The 17,901-nt window shown below is 44.3% G+C and overlaps 1 protein-coding gene across 3 annotated transcripts; it reads left to right on the top strand.

Annotated features, from left to right (window-relative positions):
- The first annotated feature begins 40 nt into the window (after positions 1 to 40).
- Positions 41 to 17,537, top strand: SNX5 (sorting nexin 5). 3 transcript variants are annotated; one of them, XM_080616273.1, is made up of 13 exons: positions 41 to 91; positions 9,229 to 9,333; positions 9,850 to 9,960; positions 10,546 to 10,667; positions 11,009 to 11,132; positions 11,752 to 11,847; positions 13,076 to 13,181; positions 13,262 to 13,337; positions 14,139 to 14,178; positions 14,268 to 14,354; positions 15,045 to 15,204; positions 15,827 to 15,912; positions 16,926 to 17,537. In XM_080616273.1, the coding sequence occupies exons 1-13, from the start codon at positions 59 to 61 to the stop codon at positions 16,971 to 16,973; spliced, it is 1,194 nt and encodes a 397-aa protein (XP_080472399.1). In that variant the 5' UTR covers positions 41 to 58; the 3' UTR covers positions 16,974 to 17,537. The 3 variants fall into 3 exon arrangements, with proteins under 3 accessions (XP_080472399.1, XP_080472400.1, XP_080472401.1); XM_080616275.1 differs by having other exon boundaries at positions 75 to 91; positions 9,827 to 9,960; XM_080616274.1 differs by lacking the exon at positions 9,229 to 9,333 and having other exon boundaries at positions 46 to 91.
- Positions 17,538 to 17,901: the final 364 nt, after the last annotated feature.

Genomic DNA, 17,901 nt, shown 5'->3' with positions numbered 1-17,901 from the left:
ATGAGGAGGCGGTGGCGGTGGTGGGGAGGGTTGTGAGCTGTGGTTGTGGTTCGGCGGTATGGCTTTGCTCCGGGAGGACGCGCAGAGCAAGGTGAGGGCGGTGGCCCAGGGCCGGCTGAGGCGGGCTGGGGGGAGTGCGGCCGGGCTGGCCCCGCGGAGCGTGAGGGAGCTCCGGTCCCGCCTGCGGCAGCGCCGGGGCAGTAACAGGGGTTTACTTCAGTTTATTGGGGTGTTTCTGGTTGGTTTCTTTTTAAGTGTTAATTTCCTTAGTTCCTATGCTGCTTGTTCCCTGCATCCAAGGTCCTATGAGAGCAGGTGGTCAGGGTGAGCGTGGGGTGTTGCCGCCGAAGGAAGAGGTGCCCAGAGGAAGATGAAGAGGGGTGGAAGGAATTAAAGCCAGAATGAGAAGAAGGGAAGGGCCCTGGCTGCCACAGGCAGTGCAGGCTGTGTGTGGAGCACCTTGGTGGTGGTGGGAGCAGGGTGATAGGCAGGGCCTGGGCCTGTTGGGGATGGAGGAGCTGGACCTGCTCGTCAGCGTTTGTGGCTGGGCGCTAGCAGTGGAACGCTGTGGGTGCTTTTGCCGAGGTGCTTAAACTTGCGAGCCAGCTCGTATGCCTGTGCCCAGCCTTCCTGGTGGTGTGGCCTGTGTTAACCAGGCTGTCAGCTGTCCCTTCAGTTGTGCCACTTCTTTCCTTTGCTTGCTACATCAGTAGCTGACTTGATTTTCTTTTCCCTGTAGTAGTGTTGAAGCTTTAAGTGCAAAGGAGGCTTACATCTTGTCTTTGAGGGAGTAGGGGGTGTTGCTCAAAGTGAAGACTCTCAACTTTGCAGAGGAAATGCAAATTAAATGCAAAAATGGGAACTTTGTGAATTAATGTGCATGTATGTTGGCAGTGTGTGGAGTTATTTCTTATGCTGGAGAAGCTGCCTGGCTTAATCTACCTAGTTTAATAACTACCCCTAACACACATTGTACAGAAGGTAAGCCAGTTCTGTAACAGCCTGTGAGCTGCCTATTTGACTTTCATATTGTTGCAGTAGCTTTGCACTGTGACTAAGCTTAACTCACTTGCGGGTAGATGAGATGTGTCTTACACTGTTAAGGGAGCTTGAGTCTTTTCATTCTGTGTTTTCTCTAGCTTTTTGTATTGGCTGACTTGAGAGCTAGGAATACACCTACTTTCAACTTTCCTAGGTGACTTCCTTGCATATGGACAACTTAAATATGCACAAATTCTCCTGCATATGACTTTTAAAACAATCTTGATCCAGCAGAATAGGCAAATGTTTGCTGAGCCTATTTCCTGAGTGTTTTCCTATTTCTTGTTTTGAGCTGTGAATGAGCCAGTGCTTTAACTTTTTCCTGCTGCATGTGAAACTCCTAGTATTGTGGTGTCTGCCACATGAGAATGAGTGTAAGCCTTTATAGGCTTGCAGGACCTGCTGGGGAAGGTAAAATATCAACTGTCTTTCAGCAATTGGTAACTTTGAGTGTTTGTGTGTCATTTTGAACTTAACAGGAATATTGGGGGGAGGGGAAAATGTTCCTACAGCGAGGGCTTGAGTAGCTTTAAGCTCTAATGCTCAATGGCCAAAGATTAACCAGCTTGTGTCAGGCAGAGCTGCCTTGGGATTCAAGCAGCAAGGGGGAGGATAGAAATACTCCAGTCTTTGGTGTTTCCTTACCTAAACAGGAACAGACATGTAGAACTGGTGTGTGGCCTGTAGATAAAGCCTATGCTTATAAAGAAACTTCATTAGGTATTAACCTTGAATAGGACTCATTGGAAAGTATAAACTAAAAACTGACCCTGAGGTGGCAAAGCAGGAGAGGCTCAGGATATGTAGGAAGAGGGAGGGAGAGTAGGATAAGGGTAACTGGAAGTGCAGTGGGAAAGATGGTGTAATCTGTCATGGAGAGGAAAAGGCACTTCAGAAAGTGAAGCGAGCAGTGGGACTGCCAAGCTAAGCTCAGTGTTTCTTAACGTCAGCGGCTTGATAGCATTTTAAAGGCTGCAATCTGCAGTTAAACTGCTCTAGATTGAAATACTGAGAATGTTGTAGCCCCTTTTTCTCAGAACAGTCAGTGAGAGAGATAAAAATGGTATGTCATAGCTCAGGACTTGCTGCTATTACTCCTGAGCAGCGGTTCTCCATGCTAGACAACTTCTATAGGTTCTATAAACAGAGGAAAAATGAGAGCCTACTAGATCTTGCTTGTGTTCTGCAAGAGAACTGCTTGTGCATCCTGCTGAGCCTGAAAGCAAGAAGGGAGATGAACTGCCAGCAAGGAGAAAGCTACTGGATAAAGAGAATGTACTGTTAAGGACATAGAGAATCACAGACTAGCTTGGGTTGGAAGGGACCTTAAAGCTCATCCAGTTCCAACCCCCTGCCACAGACAGGGACACCTTCCAAGAGAGCAGGTTACTCCAAGCCCCATCCAACCTGGCCTTGAACACTGCCAGGGATGGGGCAGCCACAGCTTCTCTGGGCACCCTGTGCCAGGGCCTCACCACCCTCACAGGGAAGAACTGCCTAATGTCCCCTCTGTAAATCTCCCTCTGTCAGTTTAAAACTGTTTCCCCTTGTCCTGTCCCTACAGGCCTTTGCCAAAAGCCCCTCCCCAGCTTTCCTGTTGGCCCCTTTAGGCACTGGAAGCTGCTCTAAGGTCTCTGTGGAGCCTTCTCTTCTCCAGGCTGAACAAGCCCAGCTGTCTCACCCTGGGTCCTGTTTGGGCTAATGATCTGATCTCAAATCCATGGGAAATGGGGGGAGCATGGTGTGAGGCTGTGTTGCTGAAACACCCTACCACCCATTCCATCCTCAACTGCAGGAGGTCAACAAAATATTCTTGTAGATGCTAACTGTGGCTTAGGGCCTTGCTTCTGTTGCCTGATTCCAATTTAAGCTGGGCATGCATCATGTTACAGGTGGCATGTTGGCTGAAAGTGCTTAGCCATGTGCTGTGCTCTGCCAGCAGACTGCTGCAGTGGGGTGGGTTTGGCCTGTGCTGCCAAAGCTGCTCCTTGACCCCTCGAGCTGAGGAAGAAGTGGGTTGAGTGGAGGTGTCCATGTGCTCCTTGGTGGAGCAAGATGAGCTAGAGAGACTTTTCCTTTGAATATGAGATCCTTGAGTGTCCTGCCCTTTGTAAAAAGGTGTGTGACCACTTGGTTTGTGCAATGATGCAGAGATCCCTCTGACAGGAGAGCGAAGTGATCAAGGCCAGGTTATTGCACAGCCAGTGGTAATAGTGGCTGCCTTCTGCTTACTTGGCAAGCACTGTACTTGGTGAGAAATGTGATTGCAATGACTAAATTGAGCTGTCACTCCCTCTTTATCTGTTTTAAGCAGAAGTAATTAAACCATTGCATTGCTGGAGTTCTGTGGTCCAAAGTCACAAATTTGGGGAGGCATCTTTTGTATCCTAAGTAGCAGCATGAAAACTGAGTGCAAGAAGGCTGGTTCAGTGGCTAGATGTAGCTTGTGCTGCTTCAGCTGCATGTTAGAGAGCAAACAGCAAATCTGTTACAAAGGCTGAAAAATCAAAGTTTCACATCTACTGTATTGCATCTGCACTGCCGCATGTGTGCAGTGTACTTTCTGATGTATTTTTAGTCTCTTGATTAAAGGGAAACTTAGGCCACTTGTATCAAATATGACCAAAACATAGTTCTAGCAACTAATGTCACTAATACCTGCTGGCCAGTTACTCTGAATGTTTGCTGGTTAACTCCTGGGTGTTGAAACAAGGCCTTCTGAGGGCTGTATATAAACTGCCAGGAAAGATCATGATCTTTTAGTGCTCTCTGGAGAGCACTTAAACTGGCTTAATTAGACTGCTCTGTAAAAAGTAATGAATTCTGGGTAGTGGCAGATGTAATCACTACACTCTTGTTTGTGGCTGTTGTTTGAATGACAGCAGGGAGGTGATCAGTAAGAAGAAAGGTTTTCTTATAAGGTAGCTGACAATAAGCAGAAAGCTCTGTGACATGCAAGCCCTTGTGGAAGGGCTCCTTGTTCCTTCTGGAAGCCTAGCTATGTGGGAAAACCCTGCATTAACCTAAACAAACATGGATTCTTATTTTGCTAGCAATCGGATATTGTACACAGTTGCTTGCACCGGCAGATTCTTTTGTTAGAATGCAGAAGTAACATTGAGTCATCCAGAACTGATGCTAAAACTGCCAGCAGCTCAGGCCACTTGAAAGAAGGAGCTTCAGTGGAGAGGGCATTTCATTCCCCTGGGTACCTGTGAATGTGAAGGCGTGTTTGCATTGGGTGAGGCTGGTCAGAAACTTGCCTGTCAAGCTAAAGCCAGAGTAGGTGATGGTAATCGCTGGGTTGTACTTAAATGATCCAACTCTTTAATATCTCTAAGCAATGGAAAAAGTGCTGTAAAACTCTGTCTGGATTGGTCCCAGTAATGCTCTCTGCTGTCTCTTCTCTTGGGCTTCCTGATAAGGTGGTAGTGTCCTAATTGGTACCCTAATATCTCTTTTTAGTCTTCTAGTCCTGGTGCCTAGAAACAGGGATCAATAGGATGACTGTCGGTTATTCTGGAGGGCTCTGCTTATGTCTTGTTTTAATTTCCAGGTCAGACTGTGGTGGACAGTATCTTTACTGAACAGGGAGAAGTTTTTCTTCAATCCTCACAAACCCCACTGGATCCCAATACAAGTCACTAGAGGCATGAAGCTAGAAGTAGAAGGCATCAGAGCAGCTGTAACAGTTGCTGTGGTCACTGCAAAACAGAAGTGTCTAAGCTTTTTCTGAGAAAGGGAAATAAGAGGTGAAAGTGGGGAACTGTGCTGAGCTTGCCTGAGTGTTTCAGTTTGCTGTTTCCCCACTGTGCTGTTCCAGGAGTTGCCATCCTCTTCTTCTTTTGGGCATGAGCTCCAAGTAAGGAATAATCTCTTACCAGCTGCTGAGCTTGGACTATATACCCTTAAGAGCGTGGGGTTGACAGTGGTTTCTGGTAATTGGGATGGAGGAACTTCATTTCCCTTACCCCCTGCCTGGAGTGCATGGAAGAAGCAATGATATCCTAGCAGAAAAATGCCTCCAGAGATGGAGCTGACAGACATGGCAGGCCAGAGAGCTAAGATGGAGTGGTTTCATGGGAAGGGCTTGGGTTGGATGCTTTGTGATAAAGAAACTAGCCTGGAGCCTGATGATGAAAGCTTAATTCCTTTGCTCTGCACAGCCTTCATGTGATCATAAGCAAGGTGGTCTTCATTTGCACTTGTAGGATGGGTGTAAGAGATGGTGGAATGAAAGGTCCTGAATGATGAGCTGCTCATGCTACAGGAGCAGGTGCTTTTGTTGACTGAGGGCTGATGTGGAATATCTGCTTTAGGTGCTTGCTGGGTTACTGCCTTGTAGAGCTGTGGTAACAAGATGGGGTGTGTGGGGTGCTTCTTGATTCTAATTCAGTGGAGAAATGCTGCTCCAGCATGTTCTTGTAGGGAAAGGAAGAACTCTATCCTCCCAAAGTCAGACATTGTGAATGCTCTCTTTGTAGTCTGAGCTTTGCTGCCATGATTGTGTAAACCTAAAGGTCTCTGGCCTGGAGTTAGGAGGCCACAGTGACCTTCACAGGAATAGAGCAGACTGGTGGTTTTGATTCTCTTTCAGATGGCTCCAGGTCCTTTACTGAAATCTAGAGTCCTGAAGTGCAGAGGTGATAGTTCTGTGTATATAACTGTCTTCAAACAGTTATATGCTTAATGTTTGAGCTTGCAGTGGCCTTCAACAATAGGGGGCCATGTACACTTACAGCACATGTTTAGGGTGATAGAGGACCAAGATTTTTTTAGTTTTAGCAAGTGGCTTCATGTAGGCTTGAGGAGCTGAAACCCACCACTGGATGCAGGGGTGCTCTTGACTCTTCTGCTGTTTCTGGACTGCTTTCACATTTTGGGCACTATGTGTAGTACAGCTGCTCTGGAATGCACAGCTGAGCATGGCTGCTGACTCCCAGTTGTTTCTGTGTGAGGCCACACTGGGGCAATAAGCTCTCTCACAGCCGCATCCCTGGGGATTGTTGAAGCTGGAGGTTATTTGTTCTTGCTCATTGCCTCTGCAATTGATAGTCCTGGTGTGTGGGGAGAAATGCCTGTGATACATGAACTGCTTTAATCTAAGTAGTACCATCCTGTGTCCATACCTGCCCATCTCCTGTGCAGCCAACTACTAGGCATGGAGGGGGGTGCAGACAGCACTTAATCATGGCTTGCCTTCTCCACAAGACTTAATAAGAAAGCTCACAAATTCTGGACTGGCTGATTGGTGTAATCCTTTCCTTAGTTTAACTGAGAGGAAGCAGTTTCCTTTGGCTTATCATACTTTCCAGACTCAGCAGTTCATATTGTTAGCACTGCTGAGCCTGTTTGGACAGTAAAGATAAGTAAGCAGGATGCAAAACACTGGGGTCTGCATCGTTGTCACTGCTTTGGCTGCTAGTGTTATCTGGCTAGGAAACACTGACCAACTTGCCTTTTGTTTAGCTGGCAACACAGAGCTGTACTTGCAGTGAGACTAATGCCTGTATGGTGGCCTTCTGTCTATCCTTCCTCTAGTGCTTGAATGGGGCAGCTTCTGCCTAAACCAGTGTCAGTGACCTCTGAACCATGCACATTTGGACTGTTTGGTCTATGCCTTCCTAGTAAGTATCAGAATTGGATGCCTGTAGGATAAAATAAATGATCTGCCATATGGGGTTACTGGAGAGAAGTGACTGCTGTTGGAGTCCCTGAAGTGTTTGGATTCCCACTGTGTCCATTTGGATGTGAGCAGTGCTGGGACTGCTAGGAACTGTGTTCCAGGGCATGCTGTGTAAGCTCAACATTCTTGCTTGTTGCCAAAGCAATACCCAGGATGGGATGAAAGCCTTCTGTCCTGGAGAAGCCAGAATGGGAAGCTCAGTGTGCTGTGTACATGGTCTTTCCATAATCATAGAATCCCAGACTGGTTTGGGTCAGAAGAGACCTTAAAGCTCATCCAGTTCCAGCCCCCCTTCCACTAGAGCAGGTTGCTCCAAGCTCCGTCCAGCCTGACTTTGGACGCTGCCAGGGATGGGGCAGCCACAGCTTCTCTGGGCACCCTGTGCCAGGGCCTCAGCACCCTCACAGGGAAGAATTTCTTCCTAATGTCTCACCTCAATCTCCTCTCTGTCAGGTTAAAGCCATTCCTCCTTGTCCTGTCCCTACAGGCCCTTGTCAGAAGTCTCTCTCCAGCTTTCTTGTAGCTCCTTTAGGCACTGAAAACTGCTCTAAGGTGTCCCTGGAGTCTTCTCTTCTCCAGGCTGAACCAGCTCAGCTCTCTCAGCCTGTCTCCGTAGCAGAGCTGCTCCAGCCCTAGGAGCATCTCCATGGCCTCCTCTGAACTCGCTCCAACAGCTTCATGTCCCTCCTGTGTTGGGGACCCTGGAGCTGGATGCAGGACTGTCAGTGGGGGTTTAAAAAGGTGTAAATTTTGCCTACCTTCTAACTTCAACTACCATCTGAAGTAGGAGATGAAAGTCTTTAGCATGGCTTGAAGGATAAGGCTACATTGACTGGGCTATCCCTTGTTTAGGTGTGAGACCCTGATTATAGATGATAGCAGTAACCGTCAGTGGTAGTGGAAGTCTAGGCAGGGGCAGGCTGGCTGGAGGCAAATGCAGGCAGCCAGAGACTTGTTTTCCACCAGATCTGAACTGAAGCACACAGATGACCAGACTAAGGAAAAGGAGTTTCCAAAGCTTTTGGACACAAAGCTTCACCGTATAAAGGGCAACCCCTCAAAAACTTCTGGAAAGCTGCATAAGAACTGAATGCAGCATTGAAGTTATCTGTGACATGACAGCCTTGCTCAGATGCTGTCTGGCTCCGCTTGCCTGTGGGCTTTGATGCTGAAACTTGTGCTTAGTGGGAGGTAAGGGCAAGCTCCTGGCTGGTGGGTTCTGTGTATTTATTTGTATGCTGCAGGGTGGTGAAATGATATCAGTCTCCTGCTTGCTTTCCTGGGAAGGCATTCAGAATTATCTCTAAAGGATAACCTTGGGATTCAGCCTGGCTGTGATGGTCACTCTTCAGCAAACTTCCTGTGTTGTGACCTTGATCTCTGGCAGCTTCTCCCTTCTGCAGAGTCTAAGTGCTGCAGCACTGAAGAGAGGGCGTCTTTGGAGCCTGGTTTTGTTTCACATTACGGTGGTTCCTGTGCTAGACTGAGGTTCTTCCATGCTTCTGGACTACAGATGACTGAAGCTTGTGATCACTAGTGTTTAATAGCTTGTGAAAGTCTATTTCTTGGTATCTAAACACATGATGCTGCTTGATGTAAGAAGTGGATGTATGCATTCCTCTTTAAGTGATGCTGGATATGCCTAAACTTTTTTTTGCTTGCTTCTGAGGTCATTCAGGAGATTGAAGCCACAATAAATAATATGATGCCAGGTATCCTGAAAATAAGATTAAATGGTGCTACTGCCACGGTGTTCTTGGGTTTTGACCCTGTTTCTGGCAACCAGTTGGCTGTTAGGCTTTATGGGAGCCTAAAGGTGTTTTGTGCCTCACTTTTCTCCGAGATCAGAGGTGGTGTAGCATCTGCAGCTGTCAGCACAGCAAGTGGAATATGTGCAGTAGTTTTGGGAGGTAGGAATGGCAGTAGTGATCAATCTGGACCTGGCGAGGAGGCATCAGGCTCTTGCCTAGGGCTTGCTACTTGTGATAGATAAAAGCACTTAATTCTTCTTGCCTTAGATTAAAGCAGCTCTCTGATCTAAGAGTGAGGAAACAGATCACAAGACTAGGCTCTTGGGAGCTATGCTGCCACATATTGTGGAGGCACAGGGTAATGAAGAAAGAACTATTTTGGTTGTTGCTAAATGCCATAATAGGCTCTGGCTTGATGTGTTCCAAGTAAACAAGCTGGAGAAGTACTTGAAGGAAGATGCTTCTTTCAAGGCAGGTATTTCCAAATACTTGTGAGAATTCTACCAACTGGTTCTATTGCTTCTTCAGGCTTTACGCTAATAAGCCTTGTTCTTTTCCTGTGTTTGGAAGGGAAGGCTTGTCACAGTGATGTGCAGGTAGTATCAAGTCTGTTGTGCTTATTCATATGTGCTGATCCTGAAGGCAGCAGTTTAGCACAGTGTGGTTCTTGTTGATAGCTGATGACCAGTCTAGCTTCGCTAAACCTACTTGATGTTTGAACTGAGGCTTATCCTGTGAATTCTGTTGCAGCTGAGGTCTGTATCGGTAGACCTAAATGTTGATCCTTCTCTCCAAATTGATATACCTGATGCCCTAAGTGAAAAAGACAGAGTGAAATTTACTGTGCATACTAAGGTAAGATCATGGGGTAGAAACAAGTCTTTATAAATGTTATGCAAGTAATGTTTGTATTTGCAATATGCATACCTGTAAAGATGGACTCAGCAATGAAAGAAATCTAATTAGATGGAGATTTTTCCACTTAAAAGTGGCCTGAGGGTGTATACATATGCAGAAACTTCAGACTTCCTGAGACTTGAAAACTCTCTAAATAGAGACAAGGTAGCTGGTACACTAGATTGGCTTTGCTTGAGGAATCCTAGCTTGACACAAGGAAACTGGGGAGTAGGGGTGGAGAAACCAGTTACTGTGAAACTTCATAGAATAAACTGTGTTAATGCTGTTTCACAACAGTGCCTTTTCTTTAAATAGTCTCCTTGGGAGTATGGCTCTGAAATGAGTGCCAGCTCAGCTAAAAGGGAGTAGGCGAGGCTCTTACTAGGCAAAATAGCTTCCTTTGGAAAGCGACAGAACTGTTTCTAAAAGCTACTAATTTACAAAACAGTAGGGCTTCTATATCTTCTCTTCCAGACTACACTGCCAGCTTTTCAAACCCCTGAGTTTTCAGTTACAAGGCAGCATGAAGACTTTGTGTGGCTGCATGATACGCTCACTGAAACTGAGGAGTATGCAGGACTTATTGTAAGTACTTCCTCAAAAAACTTCATTCCAAGCAAAAGACTATAGCGATTTAAAATGCATATTAGTAAGGGCATGAAGCTTGCTTTACTAATGTTACTAGCGTTTAATAACTTGGGTATTCCCTATGCTTCCTCTGGCCTTAATTCCCAAACAGCTTGAGTGGTATGGCTCTTATGTTAACTTATGAACTTATGGCTGTTGTTATAGCTTGGAGAAACAAAAAAAACCTTGATGCTCTGGGAGTCTGACTCTCTGGTATTACGTGCTGGAAGATGACACAGTGATAGACTCCTATTTAATATAGCCTTTCTTTCCTATTATGATTTTTTTAGGAGGCCCTGTGCGCCATCAAACATGGCTGATTATAGGGTGGATATAGAAGCTGGTCCTCTTGATTGGTTTCCCTCCTGAGGCAGGGGTAGCACAGAGCTGGGAGGAGCAAGCAGGGATCTAGACATCAAAATCTCCTTAGAATTCCTGGGTGTGAAGCCTCCCAGGCAAAAGGGCCTCCTTCCAGGAAAGGCTAGAAGTAATTTTGGAAGGCTTTATTTGCTAGCATCTATCACTAACCAATTCCTTGGCTAGATACCTCCAGCACCTTCAAAGCCTGACTTTGATGGTCCCAGAGAGAAGATGCAGAAGCTGGGGGAAGGAGAAGTGTCCATGACAAAAGAAGAGTTTGCCAAAATGAAGCAAGAGCTAGAAGCGTAAGTAGAATGAGACAGCTGCCAAAAGCTGCACTTAGAGAATCCTCCTGGGAAGGCAACTTAGTTGGTGATAACTGATTTTGAGTGTGACTGTTTTGAAGGGTGTCTGATGCTGCATAGTCTTTAAAATCCTAGAGCTGGAAGTTGCCAAAAGTTTCTTTCAAACTGGAAAACTTTCTAGCTGAAGGGATTGAAAATAGCTTCTCTGTCACCGCTAGCTATTTCAGAGGCATGCTGTTTCACTGGATAAACTTAATTTTCACTGGATAAACTTAAAGCAATTCTTTGTATATTGAAGAAGGCAGTACAAGAGAAGATCTCAGTCTGTTCTTTCCTTTCAGTGAATACCTTGCTGTCTTCAAGAAGACTGTATCATCACATGAGATCTTCCTTCAGCGGATTGCTTCTCATCCTGTGCTCAGCAAAGATCGCAATTTTCATGTTTTCCTGGAGTATGACCAGGATGTAAGGCACTTCTTTCTCCTTTCTGAATGAGGCACAATGTTAGAGGTGTCCCTTTTTCTGGCACGGTCAGAATGTTACGTAAATCTATGTGCAGCACTGGCAAGCAAGATATTGCCAGTACTTCTGAGACGATAAAAGGGTGAAAAGCCTGACCTTTAGACCTTTTTCTGCTATAAATCTCATCTTTGTTTCTTAATTCTAGTTAAGTTGGTTAGGAAGTCAGCTTTGTATGCCTTTATCTTAGGAACAAGTATGGTTCAGGTGTACCTGTGCTGTGTGTTGCATGGTCCTGAAATGGAATAATGGAGGTCTATTAAAGTTAGCACTGCATCTGTTTTGTCACACCCAATGATGAATGATCGATGCTGATCCAAGATATGTAAGGAAAAACTGAGCTATTTCTGAGAATGGGAAAAAAAAATCTGTGGCACACAATAGTTGAACAACTTCTAGTCAAGCCATTTCTTCATACATCTTATACAAGTGTTCTGGAGAGCTTGGAAATCAGCCTGCTCTGTCATATGCTAGGTGTAAATGATGTTACTTCATTGCAAATGTCAAAATCCTCACTTTTCCCCCTTGGGATAACTTTTTAAAGCCCTTTTGGTCTCTGTTGCAGCTGAGTGTTCGGAGGAAAAACACAAAAGAGATGTTTGGTGGCTTTTTGAAAAGCATGGTAAAGAGTGCTGATGAAGTCCTCTTCTCTGGAGTCAAGGTAAGGTAGTTGCTTTATCTCTTGCATACCCTCATATTGATTGTTGCTTCCTGCTCTAGGGAGGTTAGTTATGTCTGCTTTAGGATTGAGGTATGTAAGTCTCAGCTACTAATGCTAACCTTCCTTGTTACTGCTGTCTCATGTTGGGTGGAGTAGCATGCATTAATTTTGTCTTTTGTAGAAATAAGACAGTAAAGCTATAGGCTGTTAAAAATTGAAGTGTATATTTAAAAGTTTCTGGTGGATGCAGAAAAGTTGCCTTAACACCTGATACTGGTGAAGAGGAAGGAACTACACCTTCAGCAAATGTGCATGTGGCTTTTGTCTGCTTTGGAGCTCTGAACAGACATGATTTTACAGGTTTGTGCTTGCACTAGACAAGATCAACTATCAAAGACTCCTGCAACTAGTCCAGCTTCAGCTTTTCTATGGTGCTGCCACAGTAGCTCTTTCTAATACACTTGCTGTCCAAATCAGGATGTCAGGAAACGTTACAGTATGTGTAATGTTTGGTGTGGATGTGAAGCAAGCTTGTAAGCTGATTAGCTACTGTGTTGCAGCAGGCCTGGGAAATTCCAACAGCTGATAGCCCTAAGGGCTGTCTGATACCAGCTTACTGGTTGCTTCAGACAACCTGCAGTGGTGAATAGTTGAGTGTTAAGTCCATCTTCACTGTGGTAAACAAAATTGCTGGACAGCGTGGTTTGTCAAACCCTTGGCTCAGGGTCTTGTCTTGAACTCTGCTCTTCAATAAAGGTTGATGGGCATAATGAATCCCAGACTGGTTTGGGTTGGAAGGGACCTTAAAGCTCATCCAGTTCCAACCCCCTGCCACAGGCAGGGACACCTTCCACTAGAGCAGGTTGCTCCAAGCCCTGTCCAAGCTGGCCTTGAACACTGCCAGGGATAAGGCAGCCACAGCTTCTCTGGACACCCTGTGCCAGGGCCTCAGCACCCTCACAGGGAAGAATTTCTTCCTAATGCCTCATCTCAATCTCCCCTCTGTCAGTTTAAAGCCATTCCCCCTTGTCCTGTCCATACAGGCCTTTGTCAAAAGTCCTTCTCCAGCTTTTTTGTCAGCCCCATTAGGCCCTGGGAGACTGTTTATAAGGTCTCCCCTAAGATGCTCAGGTGGCTGTGGTTATATTTCTTTGTCCCCATCCAAAATAGGGATGTGCTTGTATTCTGCAGTAATATAACTGACTTAACAGGTCATTCTCTCTTTCAGGAAGTAGAAGACTTTTTTGAACAAGAGAAGACTTTTCTTGTAAACTACTACAACAGAATCAAGGATGCATGTGCAAAAGCAGATAAGATGACAAGGTCTCATAAAAGTGAGTATTTTCAAAGACCTTCCTAAAGATCTTGCAGTCTTGCTGATTTCAGCCTGAAAACCTTGCCTTTGTTCCTGCAGATGTTGCAGATGACTATATTTATACTTCAGCTTGCTTGAACAGCCTGGCATTAGAAGAGCCTACAGTTATCAAAAAGTAAGCAATTCTAACTGTCCACAAACATACCTTGAGTCTGGGAATATCAAGTTGCTTCTGCAAAATCCAGGGGATTGAGTCATAGCGGGTTTGAGTTTCTTGAATTGCAAGCAAGTGGATTGAAACTTTTTTTTCTCTGCTTCTCCTGGTGATTCTTAACTAGCTGATCTCTTGCCAATAGTGCCTTAGAGCTGAATTGTGCTGGTCATCAAAGCTCCTTTTAAACAGAAGCTTCCTTGATATTTTTTTTTTCAGGTCACAAACTCCCAGAGAATATGAGAGGAAGGGGTTGTGCATCTCTTCTAATGTGCTGTTAAATACAACCACAGCTTACACTAGGCCTGTATTATCTTCTGGGCTTTTGAAGTTCCAGAATAACAGGGCACTTTTTAAGTTGTAGAAACATTGTCAGTTTCTCGAAGGTGAATTATTTCACCTTCCTAAACTTTGCTATCTATTTACCAAGGCTGGTAAATAGATAGCCTGGTGAAAACAGAATATACCTGGATAAACCAGAGTGTATAGCTGAGTAAACAAGTTCCTCCAGCTTGGAGGGTAGTAGCAGGGAAATTCTTCACAAGACTTTGATGCTCTAGAAGTCAGTGTTGTTTACTTTAAATGGTGTTTAGCTGCTTAGCTGTAGTAGTCTGAGCTGGAATCCAGCACCTCTTCCACTGAACCTTTTGTCCAGGTCTTTGCACAGACCTGAGTTCTGGTCAAGCCCTTGATGGGATCTGTATATCCTGGTATTTATCAGACTAAGAAGTATCTACAACTTATTTATGCTTTTTTTCCTCGTAGGTACTTGTTGAAAGTTGCTGAGCTCTTTGAGAAACTCAGGGTAAGAGAAGCTTTGGAGGGGGAGAAAAGAATCTCAATGTGGATGTTGCTGTTTCCTGTTACGTACCAACTATTCAATCTTTTCTGCAGAAGGTAGAGAGTAGAGTTTCATCTGATGAAGACTTAAAGCTCTCTGAACTATTGAGATACTACATGCTCAATATAGAAGCTGCTAAGGTGAGAACAGTTTTTGCTTTGAAGCTTAATTTTATTATGGGCATCATGACTGACTTGTGGTGTTCTTTGTGCTTTAAGAAGACAGGAAGTCCACCTTAAAGGAAGTTGGACCCTTGTTTTGCCTAAGAAACCTGGCACTTCTAAACCACAGCAGAATACAGAAACTATATATTTGCTAGCTGCAGTCCAGCCCACTTTTACAGAAGGGCTGTTTAAGATCTCCAAACAGTTTTTCTAGATTAGAAAGAAATTAGTGCAGAGACCTGTACTGCTTCTTGTGTCTAGGTTAGTATAGTCAATCTATATGACTAGAATGTTAGATCTCTACCAAATTGAATGATAGGGACACATCCCTTAATAGAAGTAGACTGCAGGAGTTCAGAAAGTGCTATCCCTTCTTAGTGGAGAGACCCACCTTATAGGATAAAGCCACTTCAAGGGAAGAAGTGAGGCCTACAGTAGCCCTCAGGCTTCTTTTTGCTCAGGCACAAGTGGCTGTCCTGAAAACTTGATACTGCACTGGTGAAAGGCTTCTGTTGCCATGCTAAGAGCATAGCAGGTCATAATATCGTGTTGGAAGAAGGAGAATCTGGCACTGAAAGAAGTGAAACCTGCCGCTAAGATAGTTGAACCTCAGTTTGAGAAGTGGTTCTCTAAAGGCTTTGATGCATTATTGCTGTCTCCTTTCAGGATCTTCTGTACAGACGTACAAGGGCTCTTGTCGACTATGAAAACTCGAACAAAGCTCTAGATAAAGCCAGACTAAAGAGCAAGGACGTCATGCTGGCTGAGGCACATCAACAGGATTGTTGTCAGAAGTTTGAAAAGATTTCAGAATCTGCAAAACAAGGTATTTGTGCTGAATGGAGATCTTAATGCAGTCTCCACGTGACTTTTAAGTATTGAAGGCTTCTAAAGCAACTAGTCTAAGGGCAATGTCAATGCCTGTAAAACTAATGTAGCTAAATGCTTCTAAGAATTGACTGAAGTGTTGTTTTCTGCCTCCACCTGAAGGTGACTACTTAAGCTTCCGATTATCTCAGTTAGAACTGTGCAAACAGGGTTTTACTCTGTCCCAGTACAGCTGAGTCTCATATGGAGTTTCAAACACTGGTTCTTAGATACCTTTGGACAGTATAAAACAGGAAACATGCTTTCATGGTACACATGCTACTCCTTTAATGTTCTTGGTTAAATGCTCAGTGAGAACATGTAATGTGTGGTTTGCTTCTGTTTTGTTCTGATTGTCTTCCTACAAAACCTCTGTCTTAGACCAGCTGTTTCCTCACCAAGATGTCAGTGTTGTGTGACGAATGCATCTCTGGCTACAAACAGGCTAACTCTTGAACCTCTTTGTGGTTGAATACTGTAACTAGAACTGTACAACAGAACTCATGAAACATCAGAGGCATTACTGAAACTTCAGTCACACTTTGTGTGTCTGTTTTGTCTTTGTTCTTTCTTCTCTACAGAACTGATGAGCTTCAAACAGAAGAGAATAGCAGCATTCCGCAAAAACCTAATTGAAATGGCAGAACTGGAAATAAAACATGCAAAGGTGTGTTCTCTTTGGAATTTAACAGGCATAGCTTTAGAGAAGTGAGTATGATGTAACTTGGAGAATTTGCTGGGTTCCCTTTAAAGCTAGGAAATGTAAAATAGAACAGTGCGGCTCTTCAGCTGAGAGCTGAAGAGGGGAAGGAATGGAAGTGAAAAGCTGTAGGTATAGTACATAGAAAGACAGTCTTGTCTGTTATGTGCAAAAACTGTTTTCAGCCTGTGGCTCCTACAATTCCAGCCTATTGCACTGCAAGTGAGAAATCTCATTTTGCAGGTAGTATGTAACAGCTCACCTCATTTCCCATCAGGCAGTCTCATCTGTGGGGGTTGACCCTTCCTGTATCTAGAGGCAGCTGCTGCTTCAAGTGTTCCTAAGTGCTGTGAGAGCGCATACTGCAGCTTGTGGTTTAGCTGTCAGCCTGTCTCACTTGGCTTGGCAGTGAAAGGGGACACTGGCTTTGTAGCAGCCTCTGCCAGGCTTTACTGAGCAGGCTTAGGAGTAGGCTGCAGAGATGACACCATGTACTGCCAGCTTAATCCGGGAAAGCGTACACTCATGACAGGGTCTGTTAACTTAATGTAGAAACAAAGCAGGAAGGCTCAGGAAGAGATAACTGTGCATCCTCAGCTTCTCTTAGAAGAATTCTTATTTCCTTTTCCCTGGGAGTCCTGGACTTCATCACAGGTAGCTACTTCAGTGCTGAGCTTGAATGTGACATAAAGGCTTGACAATAGTGCTCAGTGTGATCCACATTAAAACCTTGACACTCTCTTGCTGCTCTCCTGACCATGGTTGGAGACCTGCAGGAAGAGGCAGATCGCAGACTCTGTGATCTAGTTTTGATGCTTTATTGCTTAAATGCTTGTCTTTGCAGTCTAAACTCTTTAGTATTGTCATAAGCTACAAAATCCTGGGATGGACCCTACTGGTTTGGAAGTTACTTTGGTGTGGGAAGCAGGTTGTTAAATGATCAGTCATACTCATTTGAAATTAATTCTCTTCCTTTCCAGAACAATGTCTCTCTCCTGCAAAGCTGTATTGACTTGTTCAAGAACTAAAGCGCCTTATTCTGAAAATGTGAAAAAAAGCATCAATTGCACTCGATGGCCAGGGGCAACTTATTGGCTTGACTTCATTAGCTTAAATATTGTCACCGAGATTCTGTTTGACTAATACTTAAATATATTGATAGTGATACATTGACTTTCTTGGTATAAATGAGATTTGTGTATGAATTGTCTGGATGTAGCTAACATCCTCTTGGCTGATAACTCAAAATGAGTCAAATGTAAGAAATCAACTTGCTGTTGACTGACTTCATCTAGCAGAAACTGTTTCCTGAGAACTGAAACAAAGGGTTTCCTCCGAATCAGAACTCCCTTTTTTTTTTTTTTTTTTTTGCAGGATCAGAGAGTTATCTGTCTCTTCATAGCCCTGATATATTTAAAACTTGCAAATGGGAGTGACTTATGTGTAGTAATTTTATAAAGCAAATATCCTTAACATTCCACTTCCCAGACAGATTTCTATTACAATATATTTTGAATTTCTATAACTACATTCAGTATTTGTACACTTGGGCAATACAGCAAATAAAGATGTCTGATAGAACAAGCTGTTGTATGGCAAGACTTTGTGTGGGATGTAACATGACAAGCTGAGGTTTCAGGCACAGAACTACGACAAATCACTCATCACCTGGAGCTCTTCATTCAGAGCACTTAGAGATAAGTATTTGCCTCAATAGGATTGTTCTTGGAATGGGTGTTGAATGTGGGGACTTTAGGTCATGTCTGAGTCTTTAAACTTTTATTTCCTACATGCTGCACACAAAGGAAACCAAGCCTTTCCAAAGCATTGATCTGTACAGATGGCTTGGACTCCTTCAGATTACTTTACAATGCTTGATATTTTGTCCATCTTTTCACTCCTGCAAGCAACAGGAGGCTGTTCACAACTTCAGGAAGCACAGCCCTGAATCTTCTG

The sequence above is a fragment of the Psittacula echo genome (genome assembly GCF_963264785.1).
Source record: "Psittacula echo genome assembly, chromosome: 4".
NCBI classification, from domain to species: Eukaryota; Metazoa; Chordata; class Aves; order Psittaciformes; family Psittacidae; genus Psittacula; species Psittacula echo.
Note: the sequence above shows the minus strand (reverse complement) of the source record. Positions and strands in the feature narration are given on the sequence as shown.